General features: G+C 39.8%; 1 protein-coding gene across 1 annotated transcript in view; it reads left to right on the forward strand.

Moving 5' to 3' along the window:
• Nucleotides 1-14,290, forward strand: part of LOC104682944 (adenylate cyclase type 10-like) — a 29,365-nt gene extending 15,075 nt beyond the window's left edge. Inside the window, exons 10-20 of the mRNA XM_030928424.1 lie at nucleotides 1,573-1,649; nucleotides 1,743-1,932; nucleotides 2,391-2,446; nucleotides 3,220-3,373; nucleotides 3,536-3,725; nucleotides 6,555-6,826; nucleotides 7,357-7,490; nucleotides 8,180-8,308; nucleotides 9,814-10,085; nucleotides 11,042-11,377; nucleotides 14,059-14,290. Coding sequence (XP_030784284.1) covers nucleotides 1,573-1,649; nucleotides 1,743-1,932; nucleotides 2,391-2,446; nucleotides 3,220-3,373; nucleotides 3,536-3,725; nucleotides 6,555-6,826; nucleotides 7,357-7,490; nucleotides 8,180-8,308; nucleotides 9,814-9,842 — 1,231 coding nt within the window. The 3' untranslated portion in view covers nucleotides 9,843-10,085; nucleotides 11,042-11,377; nucleotides 14,059-14,290. The remainder of the gene's footprint in view (nucleotides 1-1,572; nucleotides 1,650-1,742; nucleotides 1,933-2,390; nucleotides 2,447-3,219; nucleotides 3,374-3,535; nucleotides 3,726-6,554; nucleotides 6,827-7,356; nucleotides 7,491-8,179; nucleotides 8,309-9,813; nucleotides 10,086-11,041; nucleotides 11,378-14,058) is intronic.
• The last annotated feature ends 150 nt before the right edge of the window (nucleotides 14,291-14,440 follow it).

Raw genomic sequence — 14,440 nt, forward strand, 5'->3', positions numbered from 1 at the left:
TTTCTTCAACTTTCAAGGTCCAACCAAATGTCCTCTCCTTTATGAATACTGTATCTACTCTTCAGTGTGAATTAGTGCATCTGTTCTGTTTGCTCTGCTAATGTCAGTCTCTAATATGGAGTATTTGTCTTGGTAATATATAAGTATCTCTTCACCTCCCTCAAACCTACCACCCTCCTCCCCAAACTTAACTTCTCTAGGGCAGGATATTTTAAATATCCAGCCAAGTACTCAGTACTTTGCACACTTCTCAGTGCTTAGTGAATGAAATGAATGTATGTATGCATGAATGAATTTTTAAAATATTACTTATTAAAAAAATTTTGTTCTAAATGTAAATTTACTTCAGAAAGCCTTCTGTCTGCAGTCCTGACATTCTGATTACTCCTTAACTATGACATTCTAGCATTATTTGATCCATTAACCCTGTATTGATACCTCTTGATCTACTTTCATTTTTCGGTTTTATCTGAGGCAATATGGTATAGTAGAAATAATATCAGTCTAAGAGGCAAGAGGCCTGGATTCTCATTCTGACTCTACTGTTGGTTTTTGCTATATAAATCTGGGAAAGTTAACCCCTTCAATTTTTTTTTTCTCAAATGGTATTTAAATATTTGCCTTACCACAGATGTAAATTTTTTTTTTTTTTTTTTTTTTAGATGGAGTCTCGCTCTGTCACCCAGGCTGGAGTGCAGTGGCATGATCTCTACTCACTGCAAGCTCCGCTTCCTGGGTTCATGCCATTCTCCTGCCTCAGCCTCCTGAGTAGCTGGGACTACAGGCATCTGCCACCACACCCGGCTAATTTTTTGTATTTTTAGTAGAGACGGGGTTTCACCGTGTTAGCCAGGATGGTCTCGATCTCCTGACCTTGTGATCCACCTGCCTCGGCCTCCCAAAGTGCTGGGATTACAGGCGTGAGCCACCGCGCCTGGCCCAGTTGTAAAATTTTAAAAAATCTTTTACTGGCCAGGTGTGGTGGCTCACACCTGTAATCCCAGTGCTTTGGGAGACCAAGACGGGTGTATAGCCTGAGCCCAGTAGTTTGAGACCAGCCTGGATGACATAATGAAACCCCATCTCTCCCAAAAATTAAAAAAAAATTTAATTGGATGTGGAGGTGTGTGCCTGTAGTCTCAGCTACTTGGGACGCTGAGGTGGGAGTATCACTTGAGCCCAGGAATACGGAGGTTGCAGTGAACTGAGTTTGCACCAATGCACTCCAGCCTAGGTGAGTGGCTGCACCAATGCACTCAGCCTAGACAGAGCAAGACCCTGTCTCAAAAAAAAAAAAAGAAAAGAAAAAGAAAATCTTTTACTAATTATAACTCCCAACTAAAACTAAAACTCCTGAATTAGGGGAACCATTCTGTTTCTTTTGGTTCTCTCCCTAATATTCAGTACTTTGTACCCCTCATGTTATATAGACTGACAGCAACCTCTGGCATTTTCCATTCTAAGCTCTAAGCTCTAAAACTAGACTTCTGGATCTAGGGAGTGGCAGATCTAGTGCCTGACTTGGAGGCTTCTGACTGTATGTTTATCCATTATTGCTTTTCTGATCCCTAGACTTGTTTCCATCAGTATCACCAATGGACCAGTATTCTGTGGCGTGGTTGGAGCAGTAGCAAGACACGAATATACAGGTAGAATAGGACATTGGACTGTTATCTTTGTGAGTTAAGGGATGAAGGTGGAAGACATGGTCCAAAAATTCTCCACCTGTCTTTCTGACACAGTTATTGGTCCAAAAGTGAGTCTTGCGGCCAGAATGATAACTGCTTATCCAGGTTTGGTGTCCTGTGATGAGATAACATATCTAAGATCCATGCTACCTGCTTACAACTTCAAGAAACTCCCAGAGAAAATGATGAAAAACATCTCCAACCCAGGGAAGATATATGAATATCTTGGCCACAGAAGATGTATGTGAGTATCATTGTGTGATAGGTTCATTCTGATCTCTTACAGAACAATAGGTTTTTGATTACATGAAATTGGAAAAAAAGATGCTGCTAGTACTGGCATGCTGAAATAAGACACACAAAAGGAGGGTTTAGTGTCTGAGAGATTTAGCTTTTGTGTTTAGCTCTTAGCTAGTTCTTCAGTGAATATCCTGTTCTCCAACAGGAAGAGAATAGCAATAGGTCACTAACCCAGATCTTTGTTCTTTTTTTCTTTGCGTACTTCACCATTCATTTACTTCCCTGAGCCTGGAACAATCAATAATATTCCCTCTTTACTCCCTCTCCCCCCAAATTTTTAGTTTTTAAAAATCTTTTTATTCAGAACTCTGTACTTCCTTAATTATCTGAAAGTATTTGTTTATGAAGACAGCTGTTCCTAATCTGTTTTTAACAGATACATTTCACTTTGTTCTTTTTCAGAATGTTTGGAAAAAGACATTTGGCAAGAAAGAGAAACAAAAATCGCCCTTTGTTAGGTATGTTTTCTTTTGTAACTTAAATCATATTTGTTTCAGCTATAGACAGCTAAATGTGATTTAAAAAACAAAACAGTGTAAGACTAAATGCTTTTAAGCTTTATTAAAAAATAGAGAGCAACCTTCTTAGTGAAATTATATTCATTTTGAAGAGGACTTACTATTTCTTTTCCATGTCAAGTATTCAAATTTCAGGTGAAGTCCTATAACTGCCTGAGAAACACCAACATTTAGTAATATTTAATCTTTGTAAGTTAGAGTTTAGTTATTAAGATTGGACCAGCTTATTGTGGATCATCTTTAGAGAAAAATTCATCATCCTTAGAATAATGAAAATAGCACCAAGACTGTTGTCACCCACACTATATATCCCCTATCTTTATATTTATTTTAGTCTATACTTATTAGTCCATTATTTTTACGTAGTAGTGACAGATTTTGAAGACTAAATTGTTACTAAGAAAATTTTTACAAAAAATTAAGAGACACCTGTGTCCACAAGGTGCCTAATTTTTCTGAATGTTACTACTTAGGCTCTGGAATAAGCCCTCAAGACCAGCATATATTAGCTCAGAATTGATTTTCTGGAAAGAGATATGAAGCCCCATCAATGAATGAGATTCTTCCAGGAATTCTGGAGAAAAAAAGCCATTCTGAGAGTTAGCTTTGCAAATTGATTCAAATCAATAGAGTATCTACCAAAAAGCCTGGAATAATCAATAATGTTAATTATTGATATCCAGGAGTGTTAGGTGCTCCCTGTCTTTCTACAGACCGGGAGAAAGAATTGGAAGCCTTCCAAATGGCACAGCAAAGGTGTTTGCACCAGAAGAAGGGACAAGCAGTTCTGTATGAAGGTGGAAGAGGCTATGGAAAAAGCCAGCTGTTGGCTGAAATAAACTTCCTGACACAGAAGGAAGGGCATAGGTAAAGACTCCTGTTTTCTTAGTCAGAACCTACTTCTCTCGGGGCCTCTTTCCGTTGTTAGTGAGACTCTCGTGTCATTAGATTCAGCATTCTTAGATTGGTGAAGTGAGTAACCTACATGTCATACAGGGGACTCTTGATGACCATAGTAATATTCACCAGGGTGTTGCCATTGATGCTGAAGGAAGCAGATTCCAAGCAGTGCTTCTATGCCATCCAGACCCTCATGGCCATCTTCTTTGAGATTGATACATGCCCAGCCTGTTACCGGCAAGAGTGCCTACAAAGACACCTTCGTGGGATAGTGGAAGAACAACTTCACTGCCTTTTTAATGACCTCTTATTTGTGAAGGTAATGAAGGCAGTGGCTTTCTGAATTGGGTTACTGTTATATTTTGTGGAAAGTCAGACCTAGGATTGTTTTCTAATCTAATAACCTGAGGATATACATATATATATATATATGGTAGGGCCAAGATTTGAAATTCCTTTGACACCAAAACTCAGGCTTTCTCCTTTTGAAGAGAGTGAATTCTAGTATCGAACCTGACACTTGGTAGTTGAATGTCCTAGAGCAAATCACTTAGCCTCTCTGAGTTATAGCTTTTTCATCTGTGAAATAACAATTATAGTACTGTATGTTTTTATGTGAATTTTAAAGAAGATGGTATCTAAGAGATTGCATTGTATATTTTAAAGTGCTAAATACATTAAGGTGGCCCTCACCAGTGGCATATCCCCAGGAATTATATCCATGTGTTCTTGAGTTGGTTATAATTTCTTTATTTTTTAACCCTACCTTCCTGTTCCCTTACCACAGAATATATCATTTGAAACCAGCATCTGGATCTCAAAAGCCTTCAGAGGTCTAGGATTTATGGGGTATCCAGTAGTGAACAAGCTAAAAATTCACTGGTCCACAATTTGTTTTATTTATCCTCTATCACTTCTCCTAATCTACCCACTCTGCAGAGTATTTTGGAATGGAACCCTAAGATCTGTCTAATCCCTCAACATATCCCTCTCTTAAGACAGGCCTTGCTTGGGTCTCTAAACCCCTGCCTACATAGATTAGCAGTCATCTCACTTTGGCTCTCAGGCTTCCGGTAGTTCATGTGCCTCAGCCTAGCACAGGCAACAATGTTACGTGATGTCTGTTGCATCTTGTTCTGACAAGTCTCATGTACAGATTTCATCCTGGTATACTTGGAATAACTGGGATACTGGAGCTGCCCAAAATGGCATTGCTAAGTTCAACCTGTCATTTACTCCTTAGTCATAACCCTTTAAGGGTTTTACTAGAGTCTGGTATGGAAAGGAGATAGATATCTGTCTCTAACCCTTCATGAACTTTCTGTCTCATCCTTTGAACTATATATTAATGTTGGATTGGCCCTTGTAACTCTGCTCAATCTTGCAGAAACCCATTCTCAGTCAAAATAGAATTGTCTTGTGTTCCCTTTGGAGAACCTGCATGTTTTTATTAGATTTTCATTTTAAATGCTAACATGTAATAATTTTCCTGGTCAGTTTCCTTTGTCCTTCAAAGTTTCGCACATGGATGACATGGCCAGACAAAAGAAGGTTAAAGCATATAGGTTTATAATAAAGGTTAACTTTTATTAAAGTACTTCAGGAGGTGGGTACTTTCACTACATGTCACTAACTCTTAATATGTGGAGATAGTTTATGTTTATTTTAATCTGTCCACATCACACTTTGATTCAGGCATTTCTTCGCCTGCCTATTTGCCGATATCTTCATTGTTATTTTCTACTTTTAAGCTTAGATTCATCCTACAACACAGCATGGCATATAAGAAAAGATCTTTGCTCTTCCAGATCCTGTTTCTAAATAAAATTTTAGTAGTTTAATTTAAAATAGTAGTTTCTAAATGCAGTTATATAGATATTTTACCTAGTATTTGTTAAAAATGCAGATACTCATGTTCTAACCTAGGATTATGGAATCAAAAATCTGTATGAGTAGAAACTGATGTAGCCATTCTGGAAAGCAATCTAAAAGCAACTAGTCAAATTTTAATAACATGTATCCTCTAGACCCAGCAATTCCACTCCTGGGTATATATCTCAACAAGTATGTTCTTAACAGTGTGGAGGCCAGGGAGGTATCGGCATGAATGCTTGCATGAACATGATGGAATAAAATGCAGAATTTAGAAACAGGAGAATATATAAAAACGTAGTGATATGAAATGATCTTAAAAACACAGTCCTGGTTAGAAAGAGAGAGGTTAAAATGAGATCTGTAATACAGTTTCATTTACATTAAAAACAATTACTTGACAAAACAACAACGCATGTTTTATAAGAACACCGTAGAAACAAAGAACTATGCAATGAACACATTAGAATGGTCACTTGAGGCAGCGGAGAGTGAAGTGGGAGTTCCAAATGTGATTAAAAGTAAATAGATCTTTAAAGTCTGTTTGAGTGGGTCCTGGTGATTGGGAGTGCTGGCAAGCACTCCCAGGTGATTCCAGTGCATAGCCTGGTTTGGAAATTGCTGTTTTAAGGTATTATGAGTTCCCACACAAATGAAGTTTTTGCCAGAATGAAATATTTGAAAGCTTCAAGTTTGATTTGGAGAATATTTTGATGAGTATTTCATGTTTCAGGTAGAATATTTTCTTGTCCACAGAAACCCAGTACTTTTTTTAGGAACTAGATTTTATATTTATAAAGTAAAATATTGGCCGGGCGCGGTGGCTCAAGCCTGTAATCCCAGCACTTTGGGAGGCCGAGACGGGCGGATCACGAGGTCAGGAGATCAAGACCATCTTGGCTAACATGGTGAAACCCCGTCTCTACTAAAAATACAAAAAACTAGCCGGGCGACCTGGCGGGCGCCTGTAGTCCCAGCTACTCGGGAGGCTGAGGCAGGAGAATGGCGTGAACCCGGGAGGCGGAGCTTGCAGTGAGCTGAGATCCGGCCACTGCACTCCAGCCTGGGCGACAGAGCAAGACTCCGTCTCAAAAAAAAAAAAAAAAAAAAAATATATATATATATATTACCTGGACTTAGAATATATTTTACTCCGAAAACTCTAGCCTGTGTTAACATTTTATTTAAATTATTGATGGGAAATTCATGGTAGATTTGAAAACCAGATGACTTCATTTCTAATCAGAGGTTATTATTTCTTTGCTGATCTTTCCAGGCAGCGAGGGAAACACCACTGATTTTCCTCATTGATGAGGCCCAGTATATGGATGCAGCTTCCTGGGAGTTTTTGGAAACATTGCTCTACAGTATGCCCATCATCATGGTGATGACGTTGACCCCTATCTTCACTCTGTGTGGCTGGGCCCAGCATTTCCTGCACAGCCCTCAAGCTATCCTTATGCCTATTTCGAAGTTGGCAACAACCTCGCTGTTAAGAATGGCATGTTGGGAACTAGGGGTGGTGAGCATCCCCCAAGAGCTGCAGATGTGAGTGGCTAGGACTAACTGAGCACTTCATTAAGGGAGGAACCAGTGCCGTAATATAAGTGAGAAGGCACAGGTCTTACTGGAGTTGGGGGAGAGAATGGCATTAGTAACCATGATGAGGCCCCAAGACTAGATTTAAAGGAGACAGTCTTGTAATCAAGTAAGGGGCTGCCTCCCTGAGCTATCCACCCAGGTTTTCACAAGACAATTAGGACTTGGGTGGCTTGCTTTATGTGTCAGTTATATGTGATAAGGCCCCTTTCTGCCAGACCCTTTAGCGAGGGAATGTTAGTTCCTTTCAACATCAATAAAAGAAAAATAGTTGAGAAAGAAAAGTTATTGCCGAAATGCATTTCAAGGCCAATCAGAAATTACTTTTTTATATTTCTGTGCCTCTGTCCCCCTCTGTTAGTGTACGTCATGAAGACTGACTTTAAAAAAAGAAGATTCCTCAGAGTGAAGTACCATCACGTTTGGCTCCCCTAAAGTGGTCATCTCTAATGTGCAATCCCTTACTTACCTCCCTGCAGCTACCTTCACAGGTGCTTTGGAAATCCCCTTTATTGTGAGGTCCTATGCCAGGACCTTCTCTCTAAGGACATGTTGCTCTTTCATGACCTACAAAAAGAGGAAGAGGAAAACAGCAAGTGGGAAACCCTCTCAGGTAAGCTTAGCTTCCCAGAGTTCTACCCTGGTCCGGCTGCTGAAGTTCATTCTCCAGCATGACATCACTTGGCCTTTATGAGGTACATACCTTTTCCTTGCTAACATTGTGGGCCACACTAGGCCTTCCCAGATAAGCACACTGTACAAATCTTATACAATTAGGGTGAAAATACTCAAGACTTGCCTTGGATAACTTAATCCAATCAATCTACAATAGTTCATTTTATAAGCAGCCCAAGAGGTGGGGCTAGGAAATTAGGATTTATAGACATGAAAGTCCAGAAAAAAGAATTGTACACTATTGATGAGAAGGCTGACTTGAGGATTTGGATGGGGGATGGGAGAAGGGAGGAAATTAGGAGAGGAATAAAGGGTAGAAGTATGTATAAAAGCAGAAAGGCATCCCAGAGCTGTGATGTAATAGAAGCAGGAGCTGTTATAAGGTGAACAGGAATAGTGATTAGTTGTAAGATACTGATTGGTACAGAGAATGTTGTTAGTTTATAAGAGAAAATTAGAGAACAGGCAGACAGGTGGGGTAAAACACTTTAAACCATGGTACACTCCAGTGATCTTCATCCTTTAGGTTTTTTTTTTTTTTTGACTAAATTATTATATTTTTGTGCCTTTAAAACTACAGTCCCTGAGAATGGTGCTTTCCTCAGTCATAGCCTGTTTTCTTTATAGCCAATGCCATGAAATCCATAAAGTATAGTATTTTTCCTGCCAACTCTGAAGAAGACCAGGAACTTTATGTCTGCACAGTCAAGGATGATGTGAACTTGGATACAGTACTTCTACCACCCTTTCTGAAAGGTAAGTCCCTTGAACACCTCAAGTGAACCAATTACAGATATCATTGCAATTAGTAATTTGGTGAGTAGTTGAGTGTAGGTCTCTCATTATCATTCTGGCTTCATTTCTTCTAAAAAAGTAATCTACCTTCTAGAAATAAGTTCTGGCATTGCCTGAAGAGCTCTTTGAAGACTTGTAATGCTACTTGAGTAAGGTTTTACTTAAATGAGCTTATTGTTCTCTTTGGGGCTGACTGATGACCTGGAAAAGTTTTCCAATTATTTAATACAAAATAGGTCCTGAGTTTCCCTTTGTGCATATTCTTGTTACAGAGTAGACAGTAAGCAAAGGAGATGATGTTGCTAAGATTTAAGAAAATCCATGGTGTTAGTGAAGATACAGTGTTATGCACATAGCAAGAGTTTAATAAAAAGGAAGAGTGCAAAGTAGAATGACTGATGCCATAAAGAATAATGAAGCTATCAGAATCGGGTAGGCATAGTTGGAGAGGGGATGTTCTTCTCAGAAATGAATTTTTCTTATTTTAATATTTTATTCAAGTGTTTGGTGGGCAAGGTACTAATACTAAGCCCTCTTGAGGAATATTGTGATGAACAAGCATACCTTCAAGTAAAGTATGGTCTTGTTGAGAAAATAAGACACACATATGAAATAGCAGTTCAAGACACCATGGTAGTTAAAGGCTAGGGCTCTAGAGTCAGAAACCCTGGGCACCATGGACTCCTGCACTTACTGGCTATGGAACTTTGAATAAGTTAGTCAACTTCTCACTCATCAGTCAAATGAGGACAATAATAGTCCCTACCTCATGGGGCTAGTTGAGGATTAAATTAAATAAATTATGGCACATAATAAATATTCCATGACTGTTAGCTATTATATTATAAGCTCTTTACTCTGGAGGTTTTAGGTTCAACTAGACAGTTTACACTGATACAACTGTGATAGACCATACTTAGCAATGGCTTTTCTTACTCAGAAGGAAATATAGGATGCTAACAGGACAGCAGCAGGTACCCTTCTTCAGTGAAAGTTTTCACAGGAGTTTACATAGCACTCCAGGGGCTATTCTCTGGAGCCTCAAGTAATAGCTCAGCTGTGGGGAATGAAACTATGACTCATGGGTGCTTAGAGGCCTCATGGAGCCACTAAAGGCCGTATCTCTTATAATGGCCCAAACAGGCATCGCTTTCAGGCTCTGCAAGAGGCATGACCTTTTACAAGAATGATTGTACCCAAGGAAGCCCAAATCTGTGGCTTACCACCAGTTCATTCAGTTTTACCAGTCCAAATTCAGTTTCCCAAGCAGAGGTTATTCTTAGCATAAGCAAAGAAGTTTGGCTAAGTGGAGTAGGGAGGATTGAGGTGGGGGCAGTAGACATGGGTAGATGAAAAGCACATCTTCATTTTTAAAAAAACTGTACGGACTTTCAACATGATATATTCTAGATTTGTAGAAATCTTGTTCACTGCTGATTGGCTGACTGACTGATTGATTTTGGCAGAAATAGCAGTAGCCAACTGGATCAACTGAGCCCAGAGGAACAGTTGCTGGTCATGTGTGCTGCAATCATTGGTCACTCCTTCCATATAGATTTGCTGCAGCACCTCCTGCCTGGCTGGGATAAAAATAAGCTACTTCAGGTGTTGAGAGCTCTTGTGGATATACATGTGCTCTGCTGGCCCGACAAGAGCCAAGAGCTTCCTGCTGAACCCATATTAGTGCCTTCCTCTATCGACATAATTGATGAAACCAAAGAGAAGAAAACAAAGTTAGGTAAGGAAGGGCTATTCCCTTTTACTCAGGTCTGAACAAAGAGTCCCTGTGGGGGTATCTGTGTTCAGAAAGACCATCAATATCATATATCAAGGGGTTCTCTTATTCGTTTGTTTAAAGATGGAGTTTTGTTATGTTGCCCAGGCTGTAACTCCTGAGCTCAATGGGTGCATACCACCACATCCAGTTTGAGGGTCTCTCTCTCAAAGCCTATGGCTAAGAAACAGAAAGAAAATTATCATTTAAACCATGAAGGAGACATGGATGTAGTGAAAAAATATCTTGTATTTTTCAGTCTTGTCTTCATTTCAGGAATTCTAGCGCCTTCTTAACCCAGGTGTTAGTATTTGTGTTTTGATTTTTGGTTCAGAAAATATTGACATAATCTTTTATTGGCTTCTAGGTACAAAGAATGAGATAAAAAGATAAACCATCCCCAATTTTAGAAACTCACAAGGAAGACAAACACATGTGGAATTGAAACAGACATGAACAAAGCAAGATATAAATAGCTTGCAATCTCAAATTCTCCACATGAAAGAATAAGATTGTAACATGGACTACCCAAAGCACATATAATTCACAAATACTTTCCCTTTGACTTTGAAATATGTTTGGGCCCTATGTTTGAACAGAGCATTTCCTACAATTTGACATTCGTAATAATTTGAAGTAAAATCTCAATTTAGGAGAAACAATTAAGAAATCAGTGGTATAGAAGTACAGGATTTTTTCGTACCACTGATCATTTCTTCTCTGTTGTACTTTGTACAAGATATGGTCAGTATCACTCTCACAATGGTGCAAAATTTTTTATACAAAGGAGGCAGTAATATTAGCCTAGGGTTATAAATAAAATTTTCTTACACACTAGCAGCCATGTGCTTGAGAGTTTGCCATATTGATGCACAAAGGATTATAAGGGAAAATCTCACTTAGATTTTCCTAAATTTCAGATGGTGGTTCAGCCTCTCTTCTCAGGCTAAAAGAAGAATGATCCCTACCTCAAACTGAGGTGTTGGAATTTGGAGTGCCTCTACTACGGGCAGCTGCTTGGGAGCTCTGGCCCAAGGAACAACAGATAGCTCTACACCTCGAATGTGCCTGCTTTCTCCAAGTTTTGGCCTGCCGCTGTGGGAGCTGCCATGGAGGAGACTTTGTCCCCTTTCATCGTTTTGCAGTTTGTTCTACTAAGAATTCCAAGGGGACCTCTCGATTCTGTACTTACAGAGATACTAGCTCAGTGCTAACACAAGTGATCACAGAAAAATTGCAGCTGCCTTCTCCCCAAGGTAAACCCAGGAGGCAGAAAGAGGATATATGGGTATTCATGTACTTGAAATTCTTCATCAAAAAGTTGAAATCAGATTAAAGGAGAAAAGTAGGTAGAAAGAACCACTTATTTATTCCTTAAGTACTAGAGATTTACAAAAATGTAATCTCAGAGTTAAAGACTACCTTAGAGATCATATTTGTTTTGATTGGCAATCTTGGGCAAGTTACTTAACCTCAATCAATTGGGGACAGTAATAATACCAACTTCACGGGCCGGGTGCAGTGGCTTACACCTGTAATCCCAGCATTTTGAGAGGCTGAAGCGGGAGGATCACTTGAGGTCAGGAGATCAAGACCAGCCTGGCCAACATGGTGAAACCCCCTCTCTACTACAAATACAGAAATTAGCCAGGCATGGTGGTGGGCACCTATAATCCCAGATACTCAGGGGGCTGAGGCAGAAGAATCGCTTGAACCCGGGAGCCGGAGGTTGCAGTGAGCCGAGATTGTGCCACTGCACTCCAGCCTAGGCGACAGAGTGAGACTGTCTCAAAATAAATTAATTAATTAATAATAATATCAACTTTACTGGGTCATTGTGGGGATTAGTTAAAATATGTAGTGTGCTCTGAACAGTGCCAGACATACAGTGATTGCTCAATACCCTTTAGCTATTGTTTTGATTATTACTATTATTTTTCAGCTCAGTACACACATATTGAGTCCTTATGTGTGTCAGATTCTATACCAAGGAATATGGTGTGAATAAGCCTTGATCTTTGTACTTCTGAAGCTATCTGTTTTGGGGGTTACTACAGACATATAGATAGAGAATTCTAGTATGGCATGGTAAAAGCAATGAAAATGAGAAGGGACCATTAACTCAGCTGGGGAAATATGTCAGTGAAGATTCTCCTTTGAAGTAGATCATGTCAGAATTGCATCTTGAGGGGTAAGTAGGAGTTAGCTACCTGAAGAAGGTTTTATTGGTTAATAGATACTCACCATAGCCTGTTAAACATATGAGGTCATTCCTCTTTGTTTAGCCTTTTCAGTTAGCTTACCTTACAGAACAACTCATTGTCTCCAGCTGTCAGAAAGTTTCTTCTTTCATCAGGATGTAAGGTACCTCCTTGTAGCTTCACCCATTTTTCATAATTATACCCTCTTCCATACTTGAAGATAGCTATCAAGACCCAACCAAATCCTCTTTCCCTACTTTGATAAAAGGGAGTTGGTTTGGTATTGGGGGTGGGGTGATGGTATGTGGAAAATGGTAGATAGTTGTCGGCAAAAGGCTAAAATGAGGGATTTGGTGTATGATACAATTCTTCTAGGTATAACATCATGACTATGAAGGTGGACCAATGACTTGGAGCAATTAGTCATTGGTTGATGAGCTCTATGTGCATTTGCATCTGTTGTGCTTTCCAAAGTCTGGTATTGTGAAGAAACTGTGCTATTGTTCATATTTCCTGTGTGACTTTTTTGCTTTTAAGAGGTCAGTTTTGGCCAGGCCTGTTGGCTCACACCTGTAATCTCAGGGCTTTGGGAGGCCAAGGTGGGCAGATCACAAGGTCAGGAGATCGAGACCATCCTGGCTAACGCAGTGAAATCCCATCTCTACTAAAAATACAAAAGAGTAGCCAGGCATGGTGGCAGGCACCTATAGTCCCAGCTACTCAGGAGGCTGAGGCAGGAGAATGACGTGGACCTGGGAGGCAGGGTTTGCAGTGAGCCAAGATTGCACCACTGCACTCCAGCCTGGGCAACAGAGCAAGACTCTGTCTCAAAAAATAAAAAAAAAATAAATAAAGGTCAGTTTTCTTTTTTTTTTTGCTTTGGATTAGACAGCCTGGTCCGTCCATAGGAAAAAGGCTCAAGACCTTCTCAGCCCAGCAGAACCCTGAGGAGGCTTCCCAGACCCCAGGCCTTTGTGCATTGCCATTGCAGACCTGGCATTGCCTGACTCCAGAGGGTACTATTACAGAGGCTATGATATGAGGGTGCCTCTTGGAGTTGTGTACTGCAGTAGAGTTGCCAATATCCTCAGTTATCTTAGCTGTGATTTAACATCATTATCATCAGCAAGCCAGTCCTTTTACTTAACCCAAGTTCTCCCTAAAACAGTCCTCTTAGACTCCTTATCAATCCCACCATCCATGCTGTGAGTTGCAATGGGTAACATCTCAACATCATTCCTCATATTTGCTGTTATCTGTTAGAAAGCAGCTTCAGAAGAAGAATCAGATCTGTAGGATAAAGGCTATTTAAAAGCCTGCTACGTAAAGCTGGAAAGCTCTCTTGATCACTGACTAGGGAACTGTGGTATCTTATACTATCACAATTTTCTTCACTTGGTTTTAGCCTTTACAGTTCACTCTGATCTGGTCATGACCCTGATCCATATGTATTCAGGGATTTCCACTACTAGAAATAGCCAGCAAACCAGGATGGACACATTCTTTATTTTTCCTTCATCTTGAAAATACTGAGTGCCTCCTTCAAAATCAGAACTAGTTTGAAGGTTTGGGAATGATGAAAGTTACTATTTGAATCACAAGTAGTTGTGAAGAAATTTACAAACTACCATCCTAATTTTGTGTTGTAAACTGCAGAAGAAAGGTAGTCAGGAATTTAAAATGTCCTCAGTTCATCCAAACATGGAGAATTAATCATATTTTTTTTCTCCCTACAGATAGTTTTCCATTCCAGATGAAACCATCCAGAACTCAGGAGGCCTTCTCAAGTGAATGCTGCAGGTAGGCAGAGATGCTGAGGGTGAACATGGAGGGACCAAAAGTGACAGAAAGATGACCATTAAACTGAGCCACTCACGTCACTTGCAGTTGAGGAGTGGTGACTCTTGTACTAAGCCCAGTATTAAGGTTAACAGAGAAGATTTGGAAAGGCAATTTTTGATTCTCTATAGGGAAATTATTTCTTTTTTTTTCTTTTTCTTTTTCTTTTTTTTTTTTTTTTTTGAGACAGAGCCTCACTCTGTTACCCAGGTTAGAATGCAACGGCGTGATCTTGGCTCACTGCAACCTCTGCCTACCGGGTCAAAGTGATTCCTGCCT

Source organism: Rhinopithecus roxellana, chromosome 4 (genome assembly GCF_007565055.1).
Source record: "Rhinopithecus roxellana isolate Shanxi Qingling chromosome 4, ASM756505v1, whole genome shotgun sequence".
Lineage (NCBI taxonomy): Eukaryota > Metazoa > Chordata > Mammalia > Primates > Cercopithecidae > Rhinopithecus > Rhinopithecus roxellana.